The sequence below is a fragment of the Microtus pennsylvanicus genome, chromosome 10 (assembly GCF_037038515.1).
Source record: "Microtus pennsylvanicus isolate mMicPen1 chromosome 10, mMicPen1.hap1, whole genome shotgun sequence".
Lineage (NCBI taxonomy): Eukaryota > Metazoa > Chordata > Mammalia > Rodentia > Cricetidae > Microtus > Microtus pennsylvanicus.
This window is the reverse complement of record NC_134588.1, coordinates 94,697,360-94,722,496: the sequence shown is the minus strand read 5'-3', so window position 1 is coordinate 94,722,496 and position 25,137 is coordinate 94,697,360. Positions and strand designations below refer to the sequence as shown.

General features: G+C 42.6%; 1 protein-coding gene across 1 annotated transcript in view; it reads right to left on the bottom strand.

Moving 5' to 3' along the window:
• Wdr64 (WD repeat domain 64) overlaps nt 1-24,361 on the bottom strand; it is an 89,814-nt gene extending 65,453 nt beyond the window's left edge. Inside the window, exons 1-7 of the mRNA XM_075987578.1 lie at nt 24,217-24,361; nt 20,167-20,297; nt 11,061-11,163; nt 9,368-9,471; nt 5,525-5,554; nt 3,587-3,697; nt 1,015-1,229 (exon numbers count right to left, since the gene is read on the bottom strand). Of these exons, the coding sequence (XP_075843693.1) occupies nt 1,015-1,229; nt 3,587-3,697; nt 5,525-5,554; nt 9,368-9,471; nt 11,061-11,163; nt 20,167-20,297; nt 24,217-24,361 (839 nt within the window). The remainder of the gene's footprint in view (nt 1-1,014; nt 1,230-3,586; nt 3,698-5,524; nt 5,555-9,367; nt 9,472-11,060; nt 11,164-20,166; nt 20,298-24,216) is intronic.
• Nucleotides 24,362-25,137: the final 776 nt, after the last annotated feature.

Genomic DNA, 25,137 nt, shown 5'->3' with positions numbered 1-25,137 from the left:
AGCCCAGATAGAGGGGGCATGAAATGGAGCGGTCTTCCTGACTGTGTTATTAGAGTTCCAGCAACATGTCTAATCTCAATTCAATGCAGCAACAATCGTACTGAGGAAAGGTCATGAATAGATGATTCATGAGTGTACATAAGTACTAAAATAATAATAAGTGTGTATGTCTATGTGCCAGTGCATGTGGGTGCAGGTGCCAACTGAGGCCAGAAGGAGTCAGGTCCTCTGGAGCTGAAATTAGAGGCATTTGTGGGCTGCTCAGCATGGGCACCTTGGTCACGGTCCTCTGCAAGAGCAGTACATGCTCCTAACTATTGAGCCATCTCTTCAGCCCAGGAGGATGTTTTTAATTGAATGCTGAGCTCAATGAAGGAATACTAACTCCTTGTCTCTCATATTTGCAACAAATATTTATTGCAGTATGTTTCAGTTTTTAAATTTACTCTTTTGAAGTCTTGGAAACTTAATTTGGCAGACAGTCAAAGCTATCAAATTATTTTCTTTAAAAAAAAAACTGTATCTATTGCTTTTATGTATAGAAAGTTTCTTATTCAGTTGCCAGGAAGTAATCATAAATACACAAAAATATACATTTTGCTGTTTCTTCATAATGTCACTTTTTAGTTTATCTCAGTCTATCAGATACCTATAGATTTTAATAGCCAACAACACTTGAATTTCAGTTACTAATTATGCTTTCCTCATTTTCTTGGAAGTTTCTTGAGATGAGAAGTATGTCTTCTTTCATTTTTAAATGTACTGAAACAGTCTTGCTATGTAGCCCATGCTAACCTGGAGTTCAATATAGTCTAGGCTAGTCTCAAACTCATGATTCCTCTGCCTCTGCTTCCATACTGGGTCTATAGGTATGACCCTCCAAGCCTAGATTAGTCGGCTTTAACTCTGAAAAGTACTGTGGGTCTTGCATCTCATTTCACTCAATGCCTATAGAACTGAACGATGTCCACAATTGTTAGAGCAAAGGGAGGATTATTCACGTGATGTCCTTACCTTTTAAAGTTCTTGGAGTCTAGGATCTGGGTCTGTAATTTCTTCTTTGTTTTTGCCTGCTTTAATCCAAAGTCATCGCTGTTTACAGTGAACCTGTTCACAAACCCCCCGTCATCTCCCAGGAGGATGTCATCTCTGCAGAGCTGGTCAGGGAGGGGCACCACGCACACGCACAGCAGGCAGTGGTCCATGGGCTTGATGACAAAATAGTGCTCCTGGAAGCACAGGAGTGTTGTGAAGTGAGATACACTCTAACTGCTGCACACGGTTGGGGTTTTAGCTCAGAAGCAAGTAGCAGAGCACCTGTTTAGTGTGCAGGTGGTGCCGAGGTCCAACCCCAGCATCTTACAGACACACAAACAGAGACACACATACAGACACAGACACACACAGAGACACAGATGCACAAACAGAGACACACATACAGACACACAGAGAGACACAGACACACAACCAGAGACACACATACAGAGAGACACAGACACACAGAGACACACAGACACACAACCAGAGACACACATACATGCACATGCACTCATCTATGTGTGTGCATCCACGCACACACCCACAGGTTGGCGGAGAAATTTCTGTGTTGTTTCTCATTTTAGATCCTATAGTGATAGAGGAACTTGGAAAATGTAGGCAAAAATTTACCAAATAGAAGTTAAAGCTGTGAACCCAGAAAAGAAGTAGAGCTACTCTCTCGGCCTGGGTGAGTTTGGGATCTCAGGAATTGCAACTATGAATGCCTTCTCTTGACTGTTTGGAAATACTGAGCTGGCCTCATGTATTCTAGAGTGATCGTAACACACACACACACACACACACACACACACACACACACACACGCCTGCTTCTTCCTTCAAAGTGCTGGGATCTATGTTGCTGCCTACCATGCCTAGTTTATGGAATGCTGGAGGCTGAAGCCAGGTTGAAGCCACAACCATGCTTGGTAAGCTCTTGAATTTTGTACAGAATTATCAGGAGAAAAGTATTCTACCATCCACGACTATCTATAACTATCCAACAAGTACTTGCAAGCCGATTCTGTATTATTAAGGGGGGTCACTAAGCTAGGCAGTTATTCTTGCTTTTAGAGAACTTACTGTCCTAAGATAGAAAAATGGTAGATGAAAATTTTTGCTATTTTTTCCATTTTTTTTTAGAATGGGTGAGCATTGATATATTTAGAGGCTCCCCGAGCCACCAACTAATGTGTAGTGAGCACTAACTAAGCACAAACATTGTTCCAGGAAGGGCTGGACAAGATGAGCACAACAAAGCTTCCCACCCTGTGGAAGCTACCCTGCAAGAAGGGAGGACAGAGAGTGAGATGGAGCCCATATTAGGCCAGTACTGTTTATGTCCCATGGGCAGAGGTGGTAGTGTGTGTGTGGGGGGGTGACCTTTGATCTGGGACTTAAACTGCTGGAAAGAGAAAGAGGAAATAGAGGGGAAGGAGCTCCAGAGTAGAAGATCAATGTAAAAGAGGGCAGAGAGGGGAACAACTGCAAGGCCTTGTCTCACCAAGACAGGAAATGGAGGTGTCAGATACAAGGGTGTTCAGAGATGGAGAGAAGGAGGGAGAGGAGGGGAAGGAAAGAGAGAGAAGAGGAAGCAAGACTACAGCAGGAGGGAGGGGGGAGCCTGAGGAGAATAGGAAAAGGGCTGAATATTGTGAAGAACACAAGGACAAGCTGGCAAGGCCGAGACAAAGGTCAGCAGGAACCGCAGATGGCTCAGCTGAGCCTGCAGGTTCTCGTCTGTGATGGTGTCCTGAGGGTTGTGTTCTCCCCAGCAGCCCTGAGCCACTGTGTGCAGCACAAAGAGCTGCAATGCCTTTCCAAGGTTACAGCTGGAAGCCAGCAGGGGGCAAAGATGGCCTTGGTATCCAGCTGTCCCACCTAGGGAGCAGGCACGAAGGAGTGAATCAGGAGGGACTAGAGATAAAGAAGAGGCTTCCTTGAGTTAAAAATCAAGTGTGCAAACAGGAGAACCTGAATAAAAAACAACACAAAGTCCAGGACCCGGGGTTAGCCTTCTGAGAAAAGGTTTCTGAGTCAGCTCCAATCCTATAAGACTTTATACAGTATGCTCTTCCTAAGGATGCTGGGCTGAGGGGAAAGGCTTTGCCCTTGATAACAAGCATAATCAAAAAGATAATGCTTGGATGTGTAGAAGAATATAAAAGGGCAAATGAGTTTGCTGTGGTAGCAGGAGAATGCCTGGAGCCACGAGGACCAGTAAAGAGCAGAGAATAAGGGGTGTGGGGAGACTACCACCCAATCTCAGAAAATAACAAGAAACTAAAACCCAACAGCAACAGCAGAAACTAAAAGAATTACCTTTTCCTTCTCAAAACTGAAACCAAAATGAGAGCCTAATGAAACTCTAGAAGAAAACTGCATTCCCCTTTCATGACCTGGTGCTGATGCTGAACTCCATCTTAAGTGGTTACTTAGTAACTTCCCTCCAGTTCCAACAGTTACTCATTACACAGTGGCTGGGCTCACATCCTTACAGGGGTTCAACACGCAGCCTCTTGTTTCCATCACTTCTCTCTGCACAGTACCTGGCTGCTCCCTTGAGCTTTATAATCCCAGACGATAATGGTCCTCTCTGTAGTGGCAACGATTCGCTTTAGCTGGCCCAGGTAATCACAGCCCGTGATCCAGGAGGTATCCTGATAGAAGAGCACACAGTTGGAGGAGAAAGGGCTAAGGATGATGCCCCAGTGGTAGAGCACTTGCGTAGCATGCACCAGGCCCTAGGTTCAGCTCCAGTACCGCAAGACAGAGGGGATGGGGAATCACAGCAGTTTTCCTTCTACTTCAAGGTATTGGAAGGCAGGAAGAAAGTTACTGACATTAGAAATCCCATGTGGAACCAGAGCCTACAGGGCATCTCCTTGGAGTGGCATAAGGAAAAGAAAAAGGTCACTCCATCCTGCCTTGCTTCTCAGTACCAGTAGCTGGAGACTGCTTCAGCTAATGTGGGAATTGCTCCTTGGAAGAGTGAGATGGCTGGACAAGCAGCTGGCTTTTGCAGCATTCACGTCCGTCCGTGAGGCCATCTATGTCCATGGGCAGCTAGAAGCAGGGCTCTGATTAAACAAGTGCTCCCGCCTTGCTGCCTGCTAACGCTTTCATCTAGAAAATCCCTTAGCGATCAGACATCCATCTGATCTAAAGCTGAGGCTCATCGCCTCTCTTGAGTCTCAGCTCAAGTCTGGAAGCTTTAACAGCATCAATGGAAACAGCAGCTTGGGTTTCCTGGAGTGTCGGAAACGTGTGTGCACGTGAATCTTCCATAAATCCACCAGGAACCCAATGGGTTTGTTCCATTACAGAAACAGAGGCTGAGAAGTTTAACAAGAATCGGGGCTCCTAGACCAGGTACTGTGTTTTCTCTTGATAGTTTAGTAAATTCACTGGATGCATGCAACCAGGGATTAAAAAAAAAACAAAAAACAAACCTCCAGCATCCCTGCATCTCTCATAAATCGTCAGGGTAGAGATGTGGGTGGACCAGAAAGCCAGCAACCACAGCTTTCTATCTGTTGCCAAGTAACTAACTGCACATCCTAGTGACATGCGATCGGCTCCCAAGTAACTGCACATCCTAGTGACATGCAATCGGCTCCCAAGTAACTGCACATCCTAGTGACATGCAATCGGCTCCCAAGTAACTGCACATCCTAGTGAATGCAGTCTGCTGCCAAGTAACTGCACATACTAGTGACATGCAATACGAATCACAAAATTGTACTCCAGTTTTTATGGCATTTTCCAAGCTGAAAACGTTCTCAAATTATTTCCATGTTGTTCTCATAACTTGAGGCATCAATTTTTCTTAAAAAAACAATATTCAATTAAAACTCAGAAACTTTTAATTAAAATTCCAAGAAGTAACTAGTTTCCCAGCAATTCTCTGCGGATAACTGAACTCCAGGAAGTAACACCTGGGTCTTTGCTATTGTTCAAGGCTTAGTTTTGATCCTAGTCAGTGTAAACGTAAAATTCACTATCTTTAAGTATCATTTTTAAAAAGTTTTACAAACGTTTGTGTAGGGTGTGTGTTTGCGTGTGAGTTCAGTAAAGCGTATGTCAGGATGCTCATGAGGAGGATACAGGACAACCTCAGGTATCAGTCCTTTTCTTCCTTCTTGTTGGAGAGACAGGGTCTGTTGTTCGGAGCTGCATATAGCAGCCTTGCTAACCTGCTAATGTCCTGCATCTCTTCTGTTGCCATCTCCCATCTTATCCTCATGTAAGCACAGGATAACAGATACACACGTTGGTGTCCAGCTTTATTTACATGGGTTCTGGGGCTTCAAACTCAAGTCTTCATACTTACACAGCGATCACTTTACCCCTTGAGCAGTCTCACCAACCCTTCATATGCAAAGACTGTTCAAGCATACATGTTTTGAGGTTTTTGAGTAATCTGTGGAAGAGTCATCACCGCAGCACTAACTTTGACTTACTTCAAAATTTTTTAATGTACTTACTGTAACATTGGTGCTGGTCTGAACTCTCATCTGTGAGTAAAGATGAAACCGAGTTAGAACTTCAGTAAGAAAGCTATAGCAACACACAATCTCCCTGACTTTCTCCCACTTGGCATCTCACCCGCTGCGAGAATTTCCTCCCCACTTCATCCTCAGAGTAGCCTAACTGTGAAGTAATACAACTTGGTTTACAGGGATCAAGATTTCCACCTCTATGACTGGTGCTTACCCACAGTGTCCCCTTGATATTATTATTATTATTTTCCTTCCACAAGCAAATACCTAATTTTTAGCTATTCAGAACAATGTTTGTTATGAAAAGTTAGAAATGCAAAATACAGCAAGGACAAGAGTGGCCCAAAGAGTGCTAAATAGAGCAATAGGGACAAATGGACCATGTAGAAAAATACAGCACATTTTATTTGAGAGACTTCTCTTCAAGTTACTTGACATCTTTGAAACATTCTGTCTAGTGGCCCTCCACATAGCATCTATGAATGGTGCCCTGGGCACTGGGCTATGCATCATATATAGGTCCCGTGCAGAGAACTAGTAGGTAGCCGTGTCTCACACCCTGGATGCACGATGACTACCTCCAGACTCTTTGGCATCATTCCAAAGGTTTGGAAATGGCTTTTCCTGAAGGAATGTGTTATATGAACAAAAAAAGTAGGGCAGGGAGAGTTCTGGGATTGTCTTTCATGGAAGCCACAGACCATCTTTCACCAGAAGAGTGCCAAGATGCCTTCCACTCAGGGTCTTATTTCTGGATGGGAAGGCATTTAATTGCAGGCTAGAGTGCTGTGGTTTCCTTCTGACTCACGATTGAAGCATGGTGGTTTTATTTTCTGTGGCGGTTAGCATCCTCAACTTGAAGAATCTCCTAGGAGATGGGCAAACTGAGGGGGATGATTTAGATTAAGGTTTGCCTCCTCTGAAAATGTCTATGAGGGATTGTCTCGATTGACTAATTGATGTATGAAGACCCATATCAATCACTCCCTGGACCATATGGGCGGCACCACTCCCTGGGCGGGACCACTCTTTGGGCAGGGCCACTCCCTGGGCGGGGCCACTTCCTGGGCAGGCATCCTTGACGACAGAAGATTGCAAAAGCAAGTTGCACACAGCGGCATTTATTGTTCTCTTCTGACACCTGACAGTTAGCGGCTGCTTCAAGCTCCTGCTGCCTTGACCTGAGCATGGTGATGGGCCATGCTTCAATCGTGAGTCAGAAGAAACCCTTCCTTTCTTCAGTGGCTTTTGTCGGATATTTAACTTCAATGGGAACAACTTAATTAAAGTTATCTTCCTTTCTTCATCACCTTTTGCAGGAATTCTAGTTATTAATGATATTTCCACTCTGTTATCGCCAAGAAAATCCTTAACTTGACTCTTTATTCCTCAGGTAATGTTTAAATTACGTGTTTATCAATTAAAAGATATTTGGAGTTATTAATGGCTGCTTTTAAAATGTGGTCACTGTGACCTCTACAGGGATTGATAGGATTTCCTCCCATAATGAATTATCCGTGGTTAAGGAACGTAACATGAAAAATAGTATTTGTTTCGAGTGTATCAAATCTTAACCTGATTTTAAAGCAATCTTTTCTATCCAGTCCCATTTTGTGTGTGTGTGTGTGTGTGTGTGTGTGTGTGTGTGCGTGTGCATGTGTGTGCGTGTGTGGGGAGATCAAGAATGTGTACGTATGGTATATGCAAGTGTGTACAAGTGTGTGTGGATGCTTGTACATGTGTGTGCACCCACGAGGACAAAGGAAGATATAGATGTTCTACTCTATCACCATAAAACCTTACTGCTTTAAAACAGGGTCTTTCTCTCTCTCTCTGAACCCTGAAGCTCCCACATTCAGTTATGCTGGCTGCCCAGTAAGCTTCCAGGATCCACTTGTCTCTAAGACCCCCACCTAGTATTGTGGCTAGATATGTGAGTATGTTATTTTTTAAATTCTACCTACCTATCTATCTATCTATCTATCTATCTATCTATCTATCTATCTATCTATCTATCTATCTAGTTTTTCAAGACAGTGTTTCTCTGTGTAGCTTTGTAACCTGTCCTGGCATTCGCTCTATAGACTGGGCTGGCCTCGAACTCACTGAGATCTGCCCATCTCTGCTTCCCAAATGCTGGAATTAAAGGCATGCGCCACCAACACCCAGCTCATGCATGCTACTTGTATCTGCGTACTTGAAATTCAGTCTCAGGTGATCATGCCTCTCTGATGAGTGCCACACCCTTGCCGTCTCCAGTTACCTCTTTCCTTCCTTTCTTCCTTCTTTTCTTTCCTCCTTTACTCCTTTCCTTCTGTTTTAGGAGCTTGTTACATTATTCTATAAGAAGCCAATGTGACTTTCTGTGTGTGTGTGCGTTTCCATGTGCTCAACTATAAACTTCTCTGTAGCATTGCTTGTTTTGTTTGGGTGTCTGTGAAGCATCTCAGAGGAACAAACCTCACTTTCTCATAATCAAGGACTACTTTACAATGCCAATCATTTTCCTCCTCACTGTGTTTTATAGATCCCAACTTAGCCCGATTTTTGAAGAAATAAAGGTCCATATTGAAGAGGGAACGAATGTTCTTAGGGAGAAAGGAAAAGATGGAGAAGGGTTTTGTATAAAAAGAGGCCAGTTATCTGAGATTTTTGTTGTTGTTGTTTTGGTTTTGGTTTTTCTTTTCGAGACAGGGTTTCTCTGTAGCTTAGGAGCCTGTCCTGGAACTAGCTCTTGTAGACCAGGCTGGCCTTGAACTCACAGAGATCCACCTGCCTCTGCCTCCCGAGTGCTGGGATTAAAGGTGTGCACCACCACTGCCTGGCAGAACTATTATTATTATTATTAATCTCCAGAATCTGCTGGGTGCTCACAGTGAGGCTAGCACAGTAGATGTATTCACGCATTTAACCAGCACAATGATGTAGGGAAGAAAAGTCTGTTGTTCTGGATGAGATCTGGGGCTGGAGACATTAAATACCACACCCAGCACACCCAGCTATGTCTGTAGAAGGCTGGACAGCAGCCGCCATATACACACCCAAAACCACAGACTCTATCCACACACCCAAAACCACAGACTCTATCCACACACCCAAAGCCACAGACTGACCACACATACGAAGCCCAGTACCCAGATGGCCCTTCCCAAACAATCTCATTGCCCTAGCTGTGATCTTCTGGAAAACTGCCCAAGTTGAGTGTTACTGAAGGACTAAAATTGATATTGGAAACGATGATTATTTCAAATACAGTTTTCTTGTATAAAAAACGCTCATCATTGTCTTCAGTTAGAAATAAACTTTGAATCTTTACTCTATATTTAAGAGCAAGAATGCATCTCTTATTTTCACATTGAAGAATATGGGACATACTGCCATGCATTATTTTGGAATATTCATGTCTCTACTTTATAATCAAATTTCATCTTCATACTGTCTGTTCTTCTTGATGTAAAGACACAAGTCCCATGAAGTCCCTTATTCAACATCACAGAAATCCAGGGACACCTGAGGCATTTCTTCTGCTCCAAGTGCACAGCCCTCCCAGCATCTTCTATTGCCCAGCTGGCATGTGCTCAGGGTTTTATCCGGGAAATTATCCAGATTGACCCTTACACAGTGCACACCATGTGATTCACTACGACCCTTTTGAGAAACAAGACCATACGCAGCTATCAAACCTCAGCAATCACCTCAGGGCTCAGTGATCCCCGTAGTCTATTTTTTAAATAGTACTGAAATGCTGTTGTGTTTTCTGAAGCATTTGGATAGTGCATAGATAAGATGCAGGAAGGGAAAAGGGAAGGGGAAAAGCTTTCAAATTACCTGACTGTTAAAGACGGTTATCAATCCTTTCTGAGATGCTGTTATCAACAAGTCCAGCTGTGGGACCTTCACAATGCATTTAATCACATCTCGTCTTCTACTACCTGGCAAAAGCATGTGATTAATGTCAAATTCCAGAGGTCCTAAAATTCATTCGTTATTGGTTTAAAACAAGAAAAAGAAAGTAAAAGAAGGCAGCCAGCATCTTACAAGAAGCCCCGAGTTACTTAAAACATAGAATAAGGCCATAAAACCCTGCGAATACTGCTTGATTTTCTATTATCCTCAGAGATGTAATATAAATATAGAACATTTCAGCTAAATATGGTGTATGAACTTCCAAACTACTTGCAGCTCCACATCCCGACATCCACCCACACCCTTCAGAGCACGCACACACATACACACAGACACACACTCTCATCACTATGGGCACATTTCACAGAGAGTGGGTTTTCTAACCATCATGTGCAATCATTCTCCCTTGAGGCTTTCCGCGTGTCTTAGCCGTCTCTTCTTTGAAGTGTCACCATCGCGGTCTACACAGACTAAAGTCCTAACACCATCTCAGGCTTTCCATCAGAAAAGAAGCAAACTGCTTTGATGCTATTTTAAGACTTCTAAAAGCATCTTGTGCATTCAGTAAAACAACACGAGATACTTTGGTGCTACCCTGCCCACCCACAGTCCGAAGGACAAAGCTGTATGCATAATACTTTTCAGGGTGAGTTAACTTTGTTTCTTTGGATTTTAGTTTGGCGTGTAGCCCAGGTTGGTGCTGAACTCATGGCTTTCCTCTTGTCCCGAGGGCTGCAATTACAGGTGTGCACCACCATGGTTTGTTTGTGATGATGGAATTTTTATCATTGTAAAACACTTAAAGAACGGACATGAGCAGTCTATATTCCAGTTAGCAGGAGTTCATAAGAGAAAATAACAGATGAGGTTGGGGAAGTGTGTCCCTTTCTTCACTGCAGGATCCCCAGCATTCAGACCCACACCATAGATACCATCCCAACTGAGCTGCATCCCCACATTGCACATTGCGATGCATTTGTTAAAGGAACACCGACCGCAGCCTAGAGCGCTCCCTTCATCTCAGAAAGTGGAATATAATGCTGCTGAGAGACAGAAAGTGCCTCTAGGCTTTATCCTGCCTCCTGACACTCTCCCACCCTGGGCAAACAAACAGGGAGGAAAATCCAAAGTGCAGCGGGATGGAAGTGTCCAAGTCCCAGGGTCATATTTTAAAACAACAACAACAAATGACATCTGGAAACTGGAGAGGTCTTAAGATGTCCCTAACCGGCTCAAACTTGCTTTCAAAGAAACTACAGAACACTCAAGGATAGCAAGTTGGGAGGAACTCTTCAAGAATATTGCAAAGTCACGCGATTCCACCTGGTGAGCCTGGAACACGTGCTAATATAGAGACTTCCTTAGAGACCTGAGCCTCTTTACAGGTTGACTTCTTTCCACCCTCACCTTCGCTAGTGTCTTTCAGAGTGAGGGTGACCTTCCAGTTCAACAGCAGATAGTGTCTCTGGAAACTGAACCCAAACTGCTACTTCTGAGGAACTGAGTGAGTGCGTGAAATGAAAGGTGATTCTTCGGAAAGAGTATGTTCCTGGAGCTCAGTTGTGAAAAAAATAGTAAAATTCACACTGACTTAGAAAGAAAATGTGCAAGTCACCTGCAATCACAATTCGCTGTTTTTTGGACACAAGGAAAACCAAATTTTCTTCCTCCATCTGCGAAGTCAGAGAATCTCCCTCAGTGGAGAAATAGCCAAAGATCTAAAATCCCAAACAAAGGAAACATGAGCAGTCGCTCAGAACTGGCTGTCACGTGACAACAGATTCTGCGTCGGCTGAATTCAAAGTCTAACTGAGATAAAAATGCACCCGGTTTTCTGATGTCAGAGACGGCAGTGCCCTGGAAATAAGGGACACTCTGACATTCAACACACTTTTCACTGAGGAGGAGTGATTTCCAGAGAGGCACTGACATCTTTTCTGTGGAGCAACCACGCACCAAATTGGCGCCCTGGTCAGAACGAATGATCAATTACCATCTTGACCTTGTTTGAAAATGAAGGCAGTCTTCACGGGACAGGGCCTCAACTATGCACATTCACCATGAATGACTGTTCCTAACCATCATCTATCCATCTTCTGGGGTCAGGTTTTTCATCCTGGCAGAGGGAAGCTTCAGAATATAAAAGATTTCAGTTTTTTTTCTTTGATTAGCTGCCCACTTTTCAGGTGTTGAGCGAAAATTGGCTACCTTGCTATAAGATGATATTCTCAGTATAAAAATTGATCTTTTTGAACAAATTATCAAATTGTGAAATTTTCAAAATCAGAGGCATTTGGAAAAAACATCAGCAGCTGTGAGCCAGGCACAGTGACACAAACCTGTAACTTCGGGTATTGAGAAGGTTGAGGTAAGGTGTTTGAGACCAGGTTGAAGCCAGCCTTGCCTGGACAACACAGGAAAAGTCTATCTCAAAACCACCAGCAACAAAATCATACCTACTAATTTAGTAATGAGCAGAAATGAATGTGTTTTTTTACCTATTAATGAGAGTTTTAAAAGAAACAGGGAATTTTGACCGTCCTGTCCATGTCATTGTAAGTCTTCCTCTAACGCTCTATTTTCTGACACAGGGTCTCTTCCTGGGGCCGGAGAGCTCTGGGGATCCACCTGCTTCTGCCTGGCCAGCACTGGGGTTACAGCATGCTGTGCCGCTGTACTTACTTTGTGTGCGTGCTGGAGACACTGAGGTCAAGCTTTCATGCTTGTGCAGAAAGCACTTTTCCCATTGAGCCATCTCCCCAGCCCAACCTCCTTCCTCCTGTTTTACTTTATTTCTAATGCTACCAAAATGAATGGGCCACAAACCTGACTTGAAGGAAAGTCTCTTTATTAAGCCATGGTGCCACAGGTTTGAGTCTGAAATGGGTTTCTGCAGACTCCATGAAAGAGATAGTAGACGTATGTACTTACTGGAGTCTTTGGGAAGAATCAGCTGTCAATTGTTCAGGTTGTTGGCATTATCTAGGAGAATCTCCCCAAATTAGGCATCTTAAACTCATCAGCAAATTCCCTTCACAGTCACCTAGAATGGTGACTGACTGTACAAGTGGGGACCAGGACTATTGGGAAGGAGGGCACTTTTATATGCCCTCATCTTTTTTTTTTTTTTTTTTGGTTTTTCGAGACAGGGTTTCTCTGTGGTTTTGGAGCCTGTCCTGGAACTAGCTCTTGTAGACCAGGCTGGTCTCGAACTCACAGAGATCTGCCTGCCTCTGCCTCCCGAGTGCTGGGATTAAAGGCGTGCGCCACCACCGCCCGGCTATATGCCCTCATCTTATGAGCACTCATCAGCACAATGAATAAATTTTTGGCAGCCCATGAAACCTAAGATGGTTGTGTGCAGTGATAATGTTCAGGTCGCAAAGTGAAGCAACACTGGGGACCATGATTCCTCAGTCCCTGTTAAAACAGCTCCAGTGTTTCTTGGGATAGGGGCATTTCACACGGCACTACTTATTTTAAACCAGGTCCTATGTGTACAGTAACCTCCAATGGTTTACACGCAGCCATTCACCCTGACCCTTTGTTTCTGCAGAATCATTGTGGAGATGGCGACCGGGTGTCTGATCAATGAGAAGAGGTGCGTGAGGAAGTGTGGGAGCAAGGCACCCCTGCAAGGCAGAATCACACACTTCGGGACTTGGAAATCAGTTTCAGTCTTCATTCTGCTGTCAGCTGGTCACATGATCTCAAGCCACTGTTTGTTCTCTGTGCCTGAGGTTTGCCCATCTAGAAAATGATCATCAGGAATAGCTCCCCTTAAACGAGGATGTGGGTGATTCTATTTCTTAGTAATTAGGAAGAGTATAATGTGCTTCGATTATACCAAGTGCCAGACCGGAACTCAGTTGATGTCAACGTGTAAGGGATGGGACGCTAGGTTTCCAGGAACAGTAGAGGAAATAGAACTCGGGTTCCTTTGTGTCCTTGCCAGCTAAAAAGTCATTCACTAAATACCGTTGTTGTCTGACCGTTCAGTCATGTACTTTGTCATACGTATCCTTTACAGCCATGTGGATGTACACACTACATCGACTCCCCCATAATTACCGATTTTGACAAGATATGAAAATAGAAATGTGACCAGTTGAAAAGAGGGAGGGGCTTAGGGAAAGTGGGAGGAGACAGTAAAGGGAGGGTGAATATGATCCAAATACAAATATGTGCAGTGCCATAATGAAACCCACCATCCTGTTATTAATATGTGTTAATAAAATTTTAAAACGGGAGATTGATTTTGTTACTTTTGCTTATCACAAACACTTTATCACATTGCTTAACAACTTCTCAAGGAAACCAAGTGCATTGAATCATTGAAAATTATTCAGGAAAATTTTTAGATAAAACAGGTACGCTTCAGAAGAGGTGGCAAATCTCATTTTGAAAGGTTATGTTTCACGGAGAAAATCTTATGATCAAAGAGAAACATCTCTTGTCATCTTATGATAAACAGTAGCCTCAAGAATCTCTAGTTTCTTTTTTGAAAACTGCAAATCTCCAGCTAGAAACTGTAACATGATTTGAGCACATTACCGGCCTGAGTACTTTATGCCTATCAAGTATATTATCACAAACAGCATTAATATTCTTTTAACAATGCAACTTCCAGAGATTCCCATGCTTTCAGCAATTCCAAAAAAATTTTGATTACTTAAGGAGCATATGTTCAGTGTAGAACATATGGGGAAAATGAAGAGCAGGTAGAGCAAATAAAAACTTGTGTCAGCTTATTTTTAATCTACTCTAGAACATTCTTTTAACATTTTGAAGTTAACAAATATAATCTTAACTTTATAATAATTCTCTTTAAATTTACTTTGGAGGGCATGATTGGCATCCCATGTGGTGTGTGTATTGTGACTCGGGTCTGAATTCGCTCACAGTGTGCTCCTAAAAATCTCATTATATGCTCCTCTCTTGGTTTCCTTTCCTGTTGCTGTGATAAAACATTCCGACATAGCAATGGAAGAGAGCAGGGGCTTGTTCTGTCTAACATCTCCAGCAGTGTGGAGTCTATAATGGTGAGAAGGACCTGGCAGGAAGCAGGGTTGGCGTGGCGGTAAGAGCAGGAAGCCAGCTGGTCACCTTACATCCAAACTTAGAAGGGCAGCGACTAAACAAGAAGCTGGGCTAGGCTAAAAACCACAAGACTCCCCACCCCTTCAGTGACTCCCGTCCTCCCAGAAGTCCACAAGCATCCAAACAGTCCCACCATGTGGGGATCAAGTGTTCAAACACCCGAGCCTAAGGAAGGCATTTCATATATAAACTACAAAAGCTGCCTGCTAGCAACACAGCCTTCTCACTGATTGGCTTTGTAAGTGTAAGGCAACCACGGCATTCAAATTTCTTTACACCCAGTTTTTCTCATTATATATTGCAGGATCAGACCTAGATTATGTTTTCATTAGCTCTAAGATTTCACTAGCCTAATAATGTAAAATTCTCTAAGTACCCTTGCATCGAAACCTCAGAAAAGGAAATTGCAATTTTTTTGTGGCATTGCTGTGATGAAAAGATTTATATTTTGGAATCAGATTTGTGCACTTTTGCCTGATTTTTGAAGAATGAATCCAACTCGTGTGGCCTGATCAATGACTATTAACTCATAAGACACTTTATCAAAACCAGGCAATCGATATTGAAATGAAGTGAGTCTTCATCAGTTAATATTGACTTTCCATTTTACAGACAACAGACCAGAAGCCCAGAAAGATTGGGTTGCAGGACTCGAAATAGCAACACCCTTCTCATACGGTTGGTGAGAAAATGGTCGTGCAATGAAGGCGGAGCAGCTTGCACAGACTCCCTGAGCCTCAGCCGTCTTCCGCATGTGCTGATCACGACCTGGTTTGTAGGAGCCCGAAAGATGGGAAACGATAATGGCATCTGAAATTGGTAGATAGAGACCAATTTCTATGTGGCTTTAGATAAGTCAGTTACCATTCTGGGTTTCTCTGTTCTCAGCCTCACTATAGCAATAACGTGGTTTTCTACAATAAAAAGAAAAGATTTTATGGATGTAAGAGGATTATGTAAGACTAGAAAGAGCAGATGCCAGAGAATGAGACTCAAATTGCTCCTCTCCACAACTGAAAAAAATGCAGATTTACTTTACAATCATATTCCATTATGTTTAAAGATTTCCAGTTTCTCTGGGGCTCCCTGCACACACCTCTACCACCGAGCACCATCTCAGCATTCGGCACATACGGAACATCACAGTCCTGGGTTCCTTCACAGTATGTGATTTGAAGCTTGCATTACTAAGACAGCAGTTTAGGCTGATAAAATTGTAAAACAAATGCTTAATGCTAATATATAAAAAAGGATGCCCTTGAAACTTAATAAATCTGTCGATAGTCTTTAGGTACATAGTTCCAGAGACCTAGGGAGGTGAGAGTGGATATGGGGGGAACTGGGGGAAGGGTAAATATGGTCAAACTACATTGCATACAATTTTCAAAGAACTAATAAAAATATTATAATATATAAAAAAGGCGCTACCCCAAAATACAAATTAAAAACCTGACTTTGATAGCCAGGAATAGTTCATTCTGTTCTTATTTTGAAAATTTCTGTGATGTACAATAGAAATATAATATAAGCCATATATAATGTTAAATCTTATGGTATCTACATAAAACATAGAACAAAAATAAATCAACTTTACTAGTGTATTTTATTTAACTCAGCATGTTGAAAACGTAACTTCAACATATAATCATTACTAAAAGTCATTGTGAAATGCTTTGCATTTTTTCATACAATGCTTTTGAAATCCATATGTATTTTATACATACAGTACAGCTCGACTCAGACAAATCACGCTTCCAACGTTTGACAGCCCCATGTGGCAAAGGTCTAGAGCATCTAAGGAACCACACCCTGGATGCTATCTTCCCTGTCAGAGCTTTTGTGCAGTTTTATTATACAGTACACTCACTGAGGATGAGCCCAGTGTTTCCCATTCTTCCAGATGTCCTGATGTAGGTGCATGGTTGCATCTGAACCATTCAGGAAGAGATTATATGCACACCTCGGCCCACCTGTGCTCAGTGGACTGGGTCTCCTATCCTTGGTAATATAGAAAAGGTGCTTTGAGATTTCATTCAATGCACCGAGTCCAGTTCACTCTAATTTTAGCAAAGCCAACAATAATGCATAGTGGGCTAGAAAAACACAGGGCATCACTGCACAAAATTCAGTTAACCAAGCTGGAAATCTTTACCAAAAAACTATACCTAGAATTCCAAGACATCTTGGAAACTTGGCCCCAAGCACAGGATGAAAATGTCAACAGTGGGCCCCTGCTATGTCATTTTCAAAAAAAAAAAAGGGAGTTAGAGAGGGGAGGAGAGAGCGGAGAAGGAGTGGAGAGGGGAACTTGACAAACAGAATTCTTCACCTTTGATACTTGAGTCTTCTGGTGTGCTTATACTCCTTCCCACTTCTATTTTCTGGTAGATAACGTATTCTCTTACACTCACTAGGCATATCCTTGGCTGTATGCAACCAAGGATAGCTACAAATGCGGCCGTACCCCAAATTGTAAACTCACTTCTAATATAAGAATTTTTGTCATTTTTATAACTCCATTGTATGGTAAGATTTACGGATGACAGTGTTGTCTCTAAATGTCAAAAGGTTGGACATGTCTGAACTGTCTCAGTTGGAAGCATGATGTTCAAGTACGTTCTGGAGACAGAAACTCGGTCCTAGTGCTTGCCCAATGGGCTCTTAACTCACTGAGCCGTCCCGTCAGCCCTTATATTTCTATTGGACAGCACAGCATGTCAACATAGAAAAAGAACAAATTGATCCTGACCATCAAGGACAGGTTTTTACCTGCAAACAACAGAAAGAACAAGAGACCTTTTGTTGTTGAGCAACAGTTGAGCAAAGAACTAAGTTAAAATTATGTTTCAGTTCTTAAAAAAGAAAATGAAAATTGAACATACTTTGGGAATTTACCAAGTGGCAGAATCTTTGCTTTAGCATGTAGCTAGCCAAGCTTTGTAGGTATTCATGAGCAGTCTGTGGGAAAGGTTCCCAATTTGCACAAGGTCTTTTGTGAATTTTATTGTCAAAGCTTTTATGAGATTTGTTACTCGGTTATTAAGGATAGATACAAACCTTCTCATTAGTGTTTTGAATGTCTTAATGTAGCTGTCTGGTTTTGCCTAAGCCTTCAATGTAGGGTTGAGTATCTGAACCCGGGCTCAACCTCTATTAGAAAGCCAGGAGTATTTACAAGAATGAGAAAAAAAGAAGAGACACTGAATCTTAGTTACTGGAGTGTTGGGGTGTTGTTTCTTTTTTTATGCACAAGGGTGTAAACCCTGTCAACAACGTGGCACTTAGACTCATTCTTTCCCAGAGGGTCTCCAGTGAGACCACAGCCTAGCTAACCGCTGACTGCGGCTTTATGAGACTTCGAATGACAATTTCCCAGGACCATTTCCCAGACTCCTTGTCAATGGAAACTATGATATAAGGTACGCTTTCTTAAGTTACTAAATGTGCAGATATTTGTTCTAGGCACACAAGGGGGAAAAAAGAAAGAAAACTAAAAAACGGGCTCCTTTATCAGTTAATTCCCCTTACTTTTTACTGTTTCGTAATTCTTTTAAAAGTAGGGGCAGTTGCTGGATTTTTATCAATTGTCTTCCTTATTTTTATTTTACTTAAGTCTTAAAGATCTGGAGGCAGCAACCTGCTGAAAAAGGACCAGGGAGTAAACAGTGAGCTTCACAGACCACTGGCTGGCTGTCAAGGCTGTTCATCCCTGCTAGTGTGTCTCAGAACACCTGTAGAGTGTGCGCAGATGACTGGACCTTGCTGTGCCCAATGAGCTGGTTATAAAATCTTCTTGTGTCCACCTGTGGCCCTGGGTTTTAGTTTGCTGTCCTCTGCTAAGATTATAGCATTGATTTTCCCCTTAAATCATCAAAAGAAATCTGTGGCTTTTCTAATACTGAACCATCCCCATTTTTAGTGTACTCCTGGAAATCACTTTTAAATGTTATTTAAAACTTTAGCATTTCTGTTCATAAATAATATTTGCCTCTTGTTTTCTTTGTTCAACTCTGTTATTTTAGCTTCATAAAATGGTCTGGATAGCTGTTTAATTTTTAGCATATTAGTAAGATATTCATAGGAATAATATTCTCTTAAGGGTTATAGCAGCTTTTTGTTTTTAAGTTTTTTTCAAAGGTAATTAGTAATTTTTGCTTTGACTGGTTTTGGGATTTGGGCTGTCTTGTATTATGAGTTTCAAATTTTTATTTCACTGGGTTATTAATCTTTTTTAAAACAAAACATATAGTCAATTTTGTGGTGGTCTATATGTAGCTAAACACAAGTCGGACCTTCTGTAACTCTGGCATGCATCGAAATTCCATCTACACATGTCAGTCTGATTGCTGCAACTGCCTGGTCAGGAAAGGAGATAGTCTACAGAGACACTGTGCTCCGCCCTTCAGCTATCAGACTATTGAAACAATTGGGAGTGAAGGAAGAAATTTCCCAGGAATCCTATTCTGGGGAATGGGAAAAGCTGGATCCCTGGTGCCGTCCAGAGATACTTGTCTCCCAGGAGGAGATGTCACAACTGTAACAATTGTTGGACACCACAGGACGGACTGAGCCTTGGACAATGACCAGTCTGTGATCGATTGGACCATACCTTGACCAGAACCGGTTCATCATACGTCCCTCTTACCTTCCATATAGACTTGAACTTCATATCAGTACCCCCAAACTCGGACTTGGGGAGGTCACTGGACCCCTTTATTCCTCTTTTCAAAGTGGCCACTGTAAATAAACCTCCTTTCTTTGTTTTTCATGCTCAAATTGTCTCTTTAATTGACATGTTGGGGATGGGCTGCCGACCATAGCTTCTTAGGGCTGCTAGAAGCCACGTTTGGATGCCAACAACTGGCAATATTGTTAATATGGGACAGTCAGATACTCGAAACCATCATATTTTCTCTCACCTATGATTTCTACTCATTTCTGAGAGTGAGCCAGAAGTTTTGGTTCCTTGCGTGTTTGTAATTTTTGCGTCACTATTCTGCCAATCGGAAAACATTTCAAGAACCGACAGAAAAGATCAACTAAACTAACCTCATCCCTTTGGTCGATGACTTACACACACTGGAAATGCACGCTTACAGCTGACAGTGCTGAAAAGAACTGTCTCATTGTCAAGTGCAGCAAAAGTACTTAAAGTCTTGATGGATGTCAAATGGCACTGACAGTTCAAACTCCTAGATTCATGTAAAAGTTGCAGAAGCTACTCGCTGATACCAAGCATGGTAGTGCAAGCCTTTAATCTCAGCACTTGGGAGGCAGAGGCAGGAAACTATGAATTCAAGGCCACCCGAGTCTATATAGTGACCACTAGATCAGCTGGAGCTACATAGTGAGACCCTGTCTAAAACAACGAGAAAAAAAAGTAGTCATGGATACTACAGTTAAATAGCTGCCTGTTTTCCCCACTTTCTTGTGGGTTATAGCTAAGTTTTGTATTTTTGGTTGTGAGCCTAGCCTTTAATGGCTGAGCCATCTCTTCAGCCCATAGCTAAGTCTTAAAATGGCTGTAGATACAGTAATTTTCTGTGTATACACTGTATGCTTAGCTTTGGTGGGAGTAACACTGTTTTAATCGCTTGCGGTTTCGAATGATGTGCAAGTACCTCACACCAGTCAAAAGTCGCATCAGGGTTGTTGCAGATTTTCCTGTAAAAACATTTCACATCTTGATTCTTCACTTCAGGGCCGAAGATCTGCTGCACTGTGGCGTAAAACTTGTCGTAGTCGATTGCATCTGCAGCGGGGAAGGCAGAGGGGACATTTCCGTCACATTCCGAGGTCAGACTGTCACAATTCACGCACACTTCCACCCTGGGCTCTCAATCTCAGCTTAAACGCCAACTGTAAGGCTAACTTAAAGAGCTTGTCTTTGGGGAAATAACTAGACCTTGGCTGGAATGTTATTCAGTCAAAATAGATCTTTTATTTATTTTTTTATTTTGGCGTTCAGGATTCTGTTCCATTTCAGCTATTTTAAAAGTCCAGTGCATGAATACCAAGATAGGAAGATCTCTTTTTCCTGCTGTGAGCGCATTTACCAGTTGGAATTGATTTAGAATTTATCTTAGATTTGTACACACAGCGATCATTGGTTATCTGACACTATGTAAATACACACAATCAGACAGACACACATGTGTGTATGCACACACACATACACCATTACTTGAATCTTGAATTTTGCCCAGCTTATTTATACATTTGAGTGGGATTACTAAATCTTAAGTCAAGAAAAAGTTAAATAAAAGGTTTCCTCATACTGTATAAACAAAATCCTATTACTTATTTAACTAACAAAAATATGCTAACTACTGAGTAATATTCTAGTTTAATTATGTGTCAGCACTTAGCTAGACATTGGATATAAAATGGAAAATTATATAGACAACATTTAGTGACATTTCCAGAACAACAACAAAAAAAGAGTTTTCTGGGGTTGTAAGCTTTTGGATGGAAACAAGGCTAACATGTTTGTTTAAAGCGTGTTTAAGGGGCACCTCCTGACACCAGGCTCTGAGCTGGCCTTACCTTTGCAAAACCTTCCAAACATTTACAGGCCAATGGTCAAGGAGTGAGTACATATCAATGTCAGCAGGCTAAATAAAGCAGGCAGATTCCTAGAGACAGCAATAAATGCAGTCAGAATGCTGAGATGGCTTTGTGTGGGGAACTCTGGGAGTGTTTGCAAAAGAGCTAACATTCCATTTTCTTGAAAAATTGAAGGCAAAAGGGACTGGAGAGCTGTTCAAATAGAAAGGATGGCATATATAATACTAGTCACTGAAAGTACAGCCAAAGAGACAATCGGATAACTGTTGATGTACATCACAGCTCTTATACCAAAGGGAATCAAAGCTTATTTTGAGCCAGGTACGAGTGACCATAGCTTGGGAACAGATTCAGGTTGACCTGAATAGAGTGTTCCAATGTGGAAGTGGGTAGCTTTCGTAGTCACAGAAAAAAAAGAAAGTCTTTTTTTTTTTTTCTGATACATTGGTGGGAATATCAAAGGAGGCAAAGCTCTGCTGCAGGCTCAGATGCTATCTGCGGACATTCTTAGCTTTGGGTTTGGTGGCAGTCGGTGCTCTGCTAATATGATCCAAAGGTTTTGTGTCATAGATGAAAGGATGCTAATTCAGAGGCGGGTGGCCATGAACTTCTAATTCGTCAACCAGCCTTGTGGAATTTTTTTTTTAATACAGATTTGCCTTTTTTTTTGAGAAGTTCAGTTCAGAGATGAGAATGTCTCTCACTTGCTACAGTTTCAGTTCACAAAGTAAATAAATGAACAATTTTTTAAAACTATGACACATGCAGAAATGCCGAAAAGGATCCAACAGGATTGAAGGTGCGGGAAGCTGACACAGGAGAGGCAAGACTAGTTAATGGCTCTGTACACAAGTCAACATGTATGGATTTTACAGAGGGGTTAGTAATCCAGGAATATTACAGGCCCATTTGTTTTTATTTTGAAAGGAAAAGGCTCTCTGTATAAAAATACAGGAAGGGATAACTCTTTGGCAGGAGGTCTTACAGTAGGTGTACCAACCTGAGAGAGCTATCACGACACAAAGATACTAAGATACAAGGCTTAGGAGATGAGGCAGTCAGCATTCGTACCACAAGACTTGGGCCAGAATGCTAGGCTTATTCAGGAAAGAGAAAAGCAGAATGAGAAATGTACAAAATCAGAAGAGACTGGCAGGGAGACACACAGCAGAAGGACACACAACGCAGAGGCAGAGACTTGGGTCAGTGCAGTGGGATGGTCACGTTTGCTGCAAAAATGGGAAACAAAGCCAGACACGGTAGCGAACACCTGGAATTCCAACACTGAGTTCTGGGCTAGCCTGGGCTACACTGCAAAAGCCTGTCTTAAAGAAAGAAGAAGAAGAAGAAAAAAAGAAACTCTGAATTTAGCAGCCATATTAGGTACTGGATATATTTTCAGCAAGACTGGAGTAGATGAAAAAAGAGGTAAAGACACTGGGCGAAATTTAGCAGAAAAACAAAGAAGAGTCGCGGAGTGATAGCTTAAGGGAAGAGACAGCCAAGGACACGATGCCAGGCTTTATTTTTAGAATCAAAGGACAAAGTCAGTGGAAAGGGAGATTTTTGAGATTGTTGCAGCAAACTGATAGTGCCACAGAGGAGGGATGGGTGCTGCTTTGGGAAGGACGGGCTAGAGGGAAAGGGGAGTGAGCGAATTCCAGGCTTCCTACCTGACTTTCTCCTGTGATCGGAAACTTGGCTGAGAGGAGCAGAAATCCCATCAAGGCTTCAGAAACACAGTGAGAGTTTGGAGAATCGATTACAGGAGGAGGAAAAACAAGCTGACTTGGGGGAAACAAAAGCTTTGTTGAGCAGTTTAGAGGGTCCAGCCAAGATCAGAGATCTGGAGAACATCCCGAAACATCTGAGCCCTCCAGATATTTAAAAGACTTGGGCAGGGACTCCTCTCTGCCTCCCAAGCAAAGCAGACTCGGCGACTATGTCATCTGTTCATATCGTCATGCACAGCAAATGAACTTGTGCTTAGTCAACTGCCCCGCAGGTTAGGAAATACTGTTCTAGCAATACCTGTTTGAGTCTGAGCATTTAGGTTGAAAGTTTCACTTATATAGGACTGTACAGCCCAGCACTTACAAGCTGCCTAGGTTGTAGCTGGTATCTGGAATCTTCTCGTTTTATGAAAACATCTAGACTTTATTCTGTTGGATTTATTTCACTGCTATGTAGCTGTATCTTCATATCTGTCTTAACACTCCTGAGCTACACACTCCACTGCTCCCCTTGGCTACGGCACACTTTCAACTTCACTCTTCTTCTCAAACTCCTGAAAGACACTCCATCCCCCATATTCCTTTTCTGTCAGCACATTCCAATCATTCCTGCCCACAGAGTGGCCCAGGTGGGGAGATAGGAAACTTTTTCTATTTCTAGAAGAGTTCTTATGGTTTCACGATGCTCTCAGGTAAAGAGGTGGGAGGGTGGCTACCTTGGTTTAGACATATATCCCCCAAAGACTCATTTGCACTAAAAGTTCGGTCAGCCTATGTTAACAGTTTTGGGTAGTGAAGGGACCTTTGGAAGGCAGGGCCAGTGGGAGGGCGTTAAGGTTATTGGGCACAGGCCTTTGAAGGAGCTATTGTGACCATGGCCTCTTCCTGTCTTTTCCAGCTGCTGGAAGGTGAACAGCTTGCCTCACGTGGGCCATCATGATGTATTCTTACCATAGGCCCCACATAGTGGCCACCCGACCATGTATGGGAAGCTCCAAAATACCCTTTTCTTCTTGAGTTGATAATTTAGGGCATTTTATTACAGTGCTAGGAAGCCGGGTAAGACAGACACAGAGGGCATCCTCCATGGTCACTGCGCTATACAGAGTTTCAGGTCATCCAATGACTGATTGTAGTGTCTGCAGAAGAACCCAATAACGTCATTTAGTCCACTTCTCTATATTACAGATAGATAGAAAAGGCTTCCTCATGTCCAGCTAGGTATGTGACAGATAGAGAAAGAACTCAGGTCCTCTGCCCCCATTCAGTGTCTTAGCTTTTAAACTAGACTGCCTCTCTCTGATGACCTAAAGCACCGCCCAGTTCTAACCAGCAGCTCCAGCTGGACCTCCCTATAGTCATCCGTCTTACCTTCCTTTGGGATAAACACGCCTGCTCTTTCTTCCTTTTTTTGGGCTGTTGTCTGTTCAACCAATTTATCGAACTCAACCAAGGATGCTTTGAAGTTGTTAATCTGCAGTGTGAGGTTGAACTCCTTGTCATCTTTGGTATCCATCTGGACAGACGGAATCTCTTCCTTCTGCATGGAAAGAAGGCTGCGACTTTGCCCACGTGCGAAAGCCTCTAGTTCTTAGAGCGCCTCTCGACTGTCTCAACGTGTGCCCTAGGCCTCATTCCTTTGGTTTTAACTTCCCAGCCCAAGGGAATAAGGAGGAAGAGTTGTCCCTAGGATATCAGCAGAAGGAAAGCTGAGGCCTGCTGAATTTCAGAGACAGAGGCAGCATTAGTGAGGGGCTCTGACCTCATAATGTGGGCCTTGCCCTTCATGTGGGTCTCATCATATCACAGTGTCTCTGTAAGCCCCACAGCAAACTGAAATCCACCTCCTGCAGGGTGTGCATTTGTTCATTGAGAAGATGCATGGGTAAAGATGAATGACTTTCCTCAGAGTGAATGTCTCCTCTCACTGCCAACCTCCTGTCTCCCCCATGGTACTAGGGACAGTAAAGTTGGCATTTGTTCCCACAACTCTCCTGGATATGGAAAGTCCAGCTTGTGAGAGTGAAAATGTATTTCATCACCTGTCTAATTTGGCACAAATAAAGATACTTTTAGAAGCTGTGGAAAATAAAAGTGTTTCTTTTCTCTTTATTCATTTACCTTGAATTAAAATACTGAAAGGAATCATGGATAAGGAAGGGGTTCTTGTGGGGGAGAGTTTTTCAAGAGGAGTTCACTGAAGGAAAAGAGGCCTTTCTGGTTGTCCTTTCCTTTGAGGCTAACATCTAATCTCACCAAGTCCGACTTGCTTCTGACTCAAGTTTTACAGTC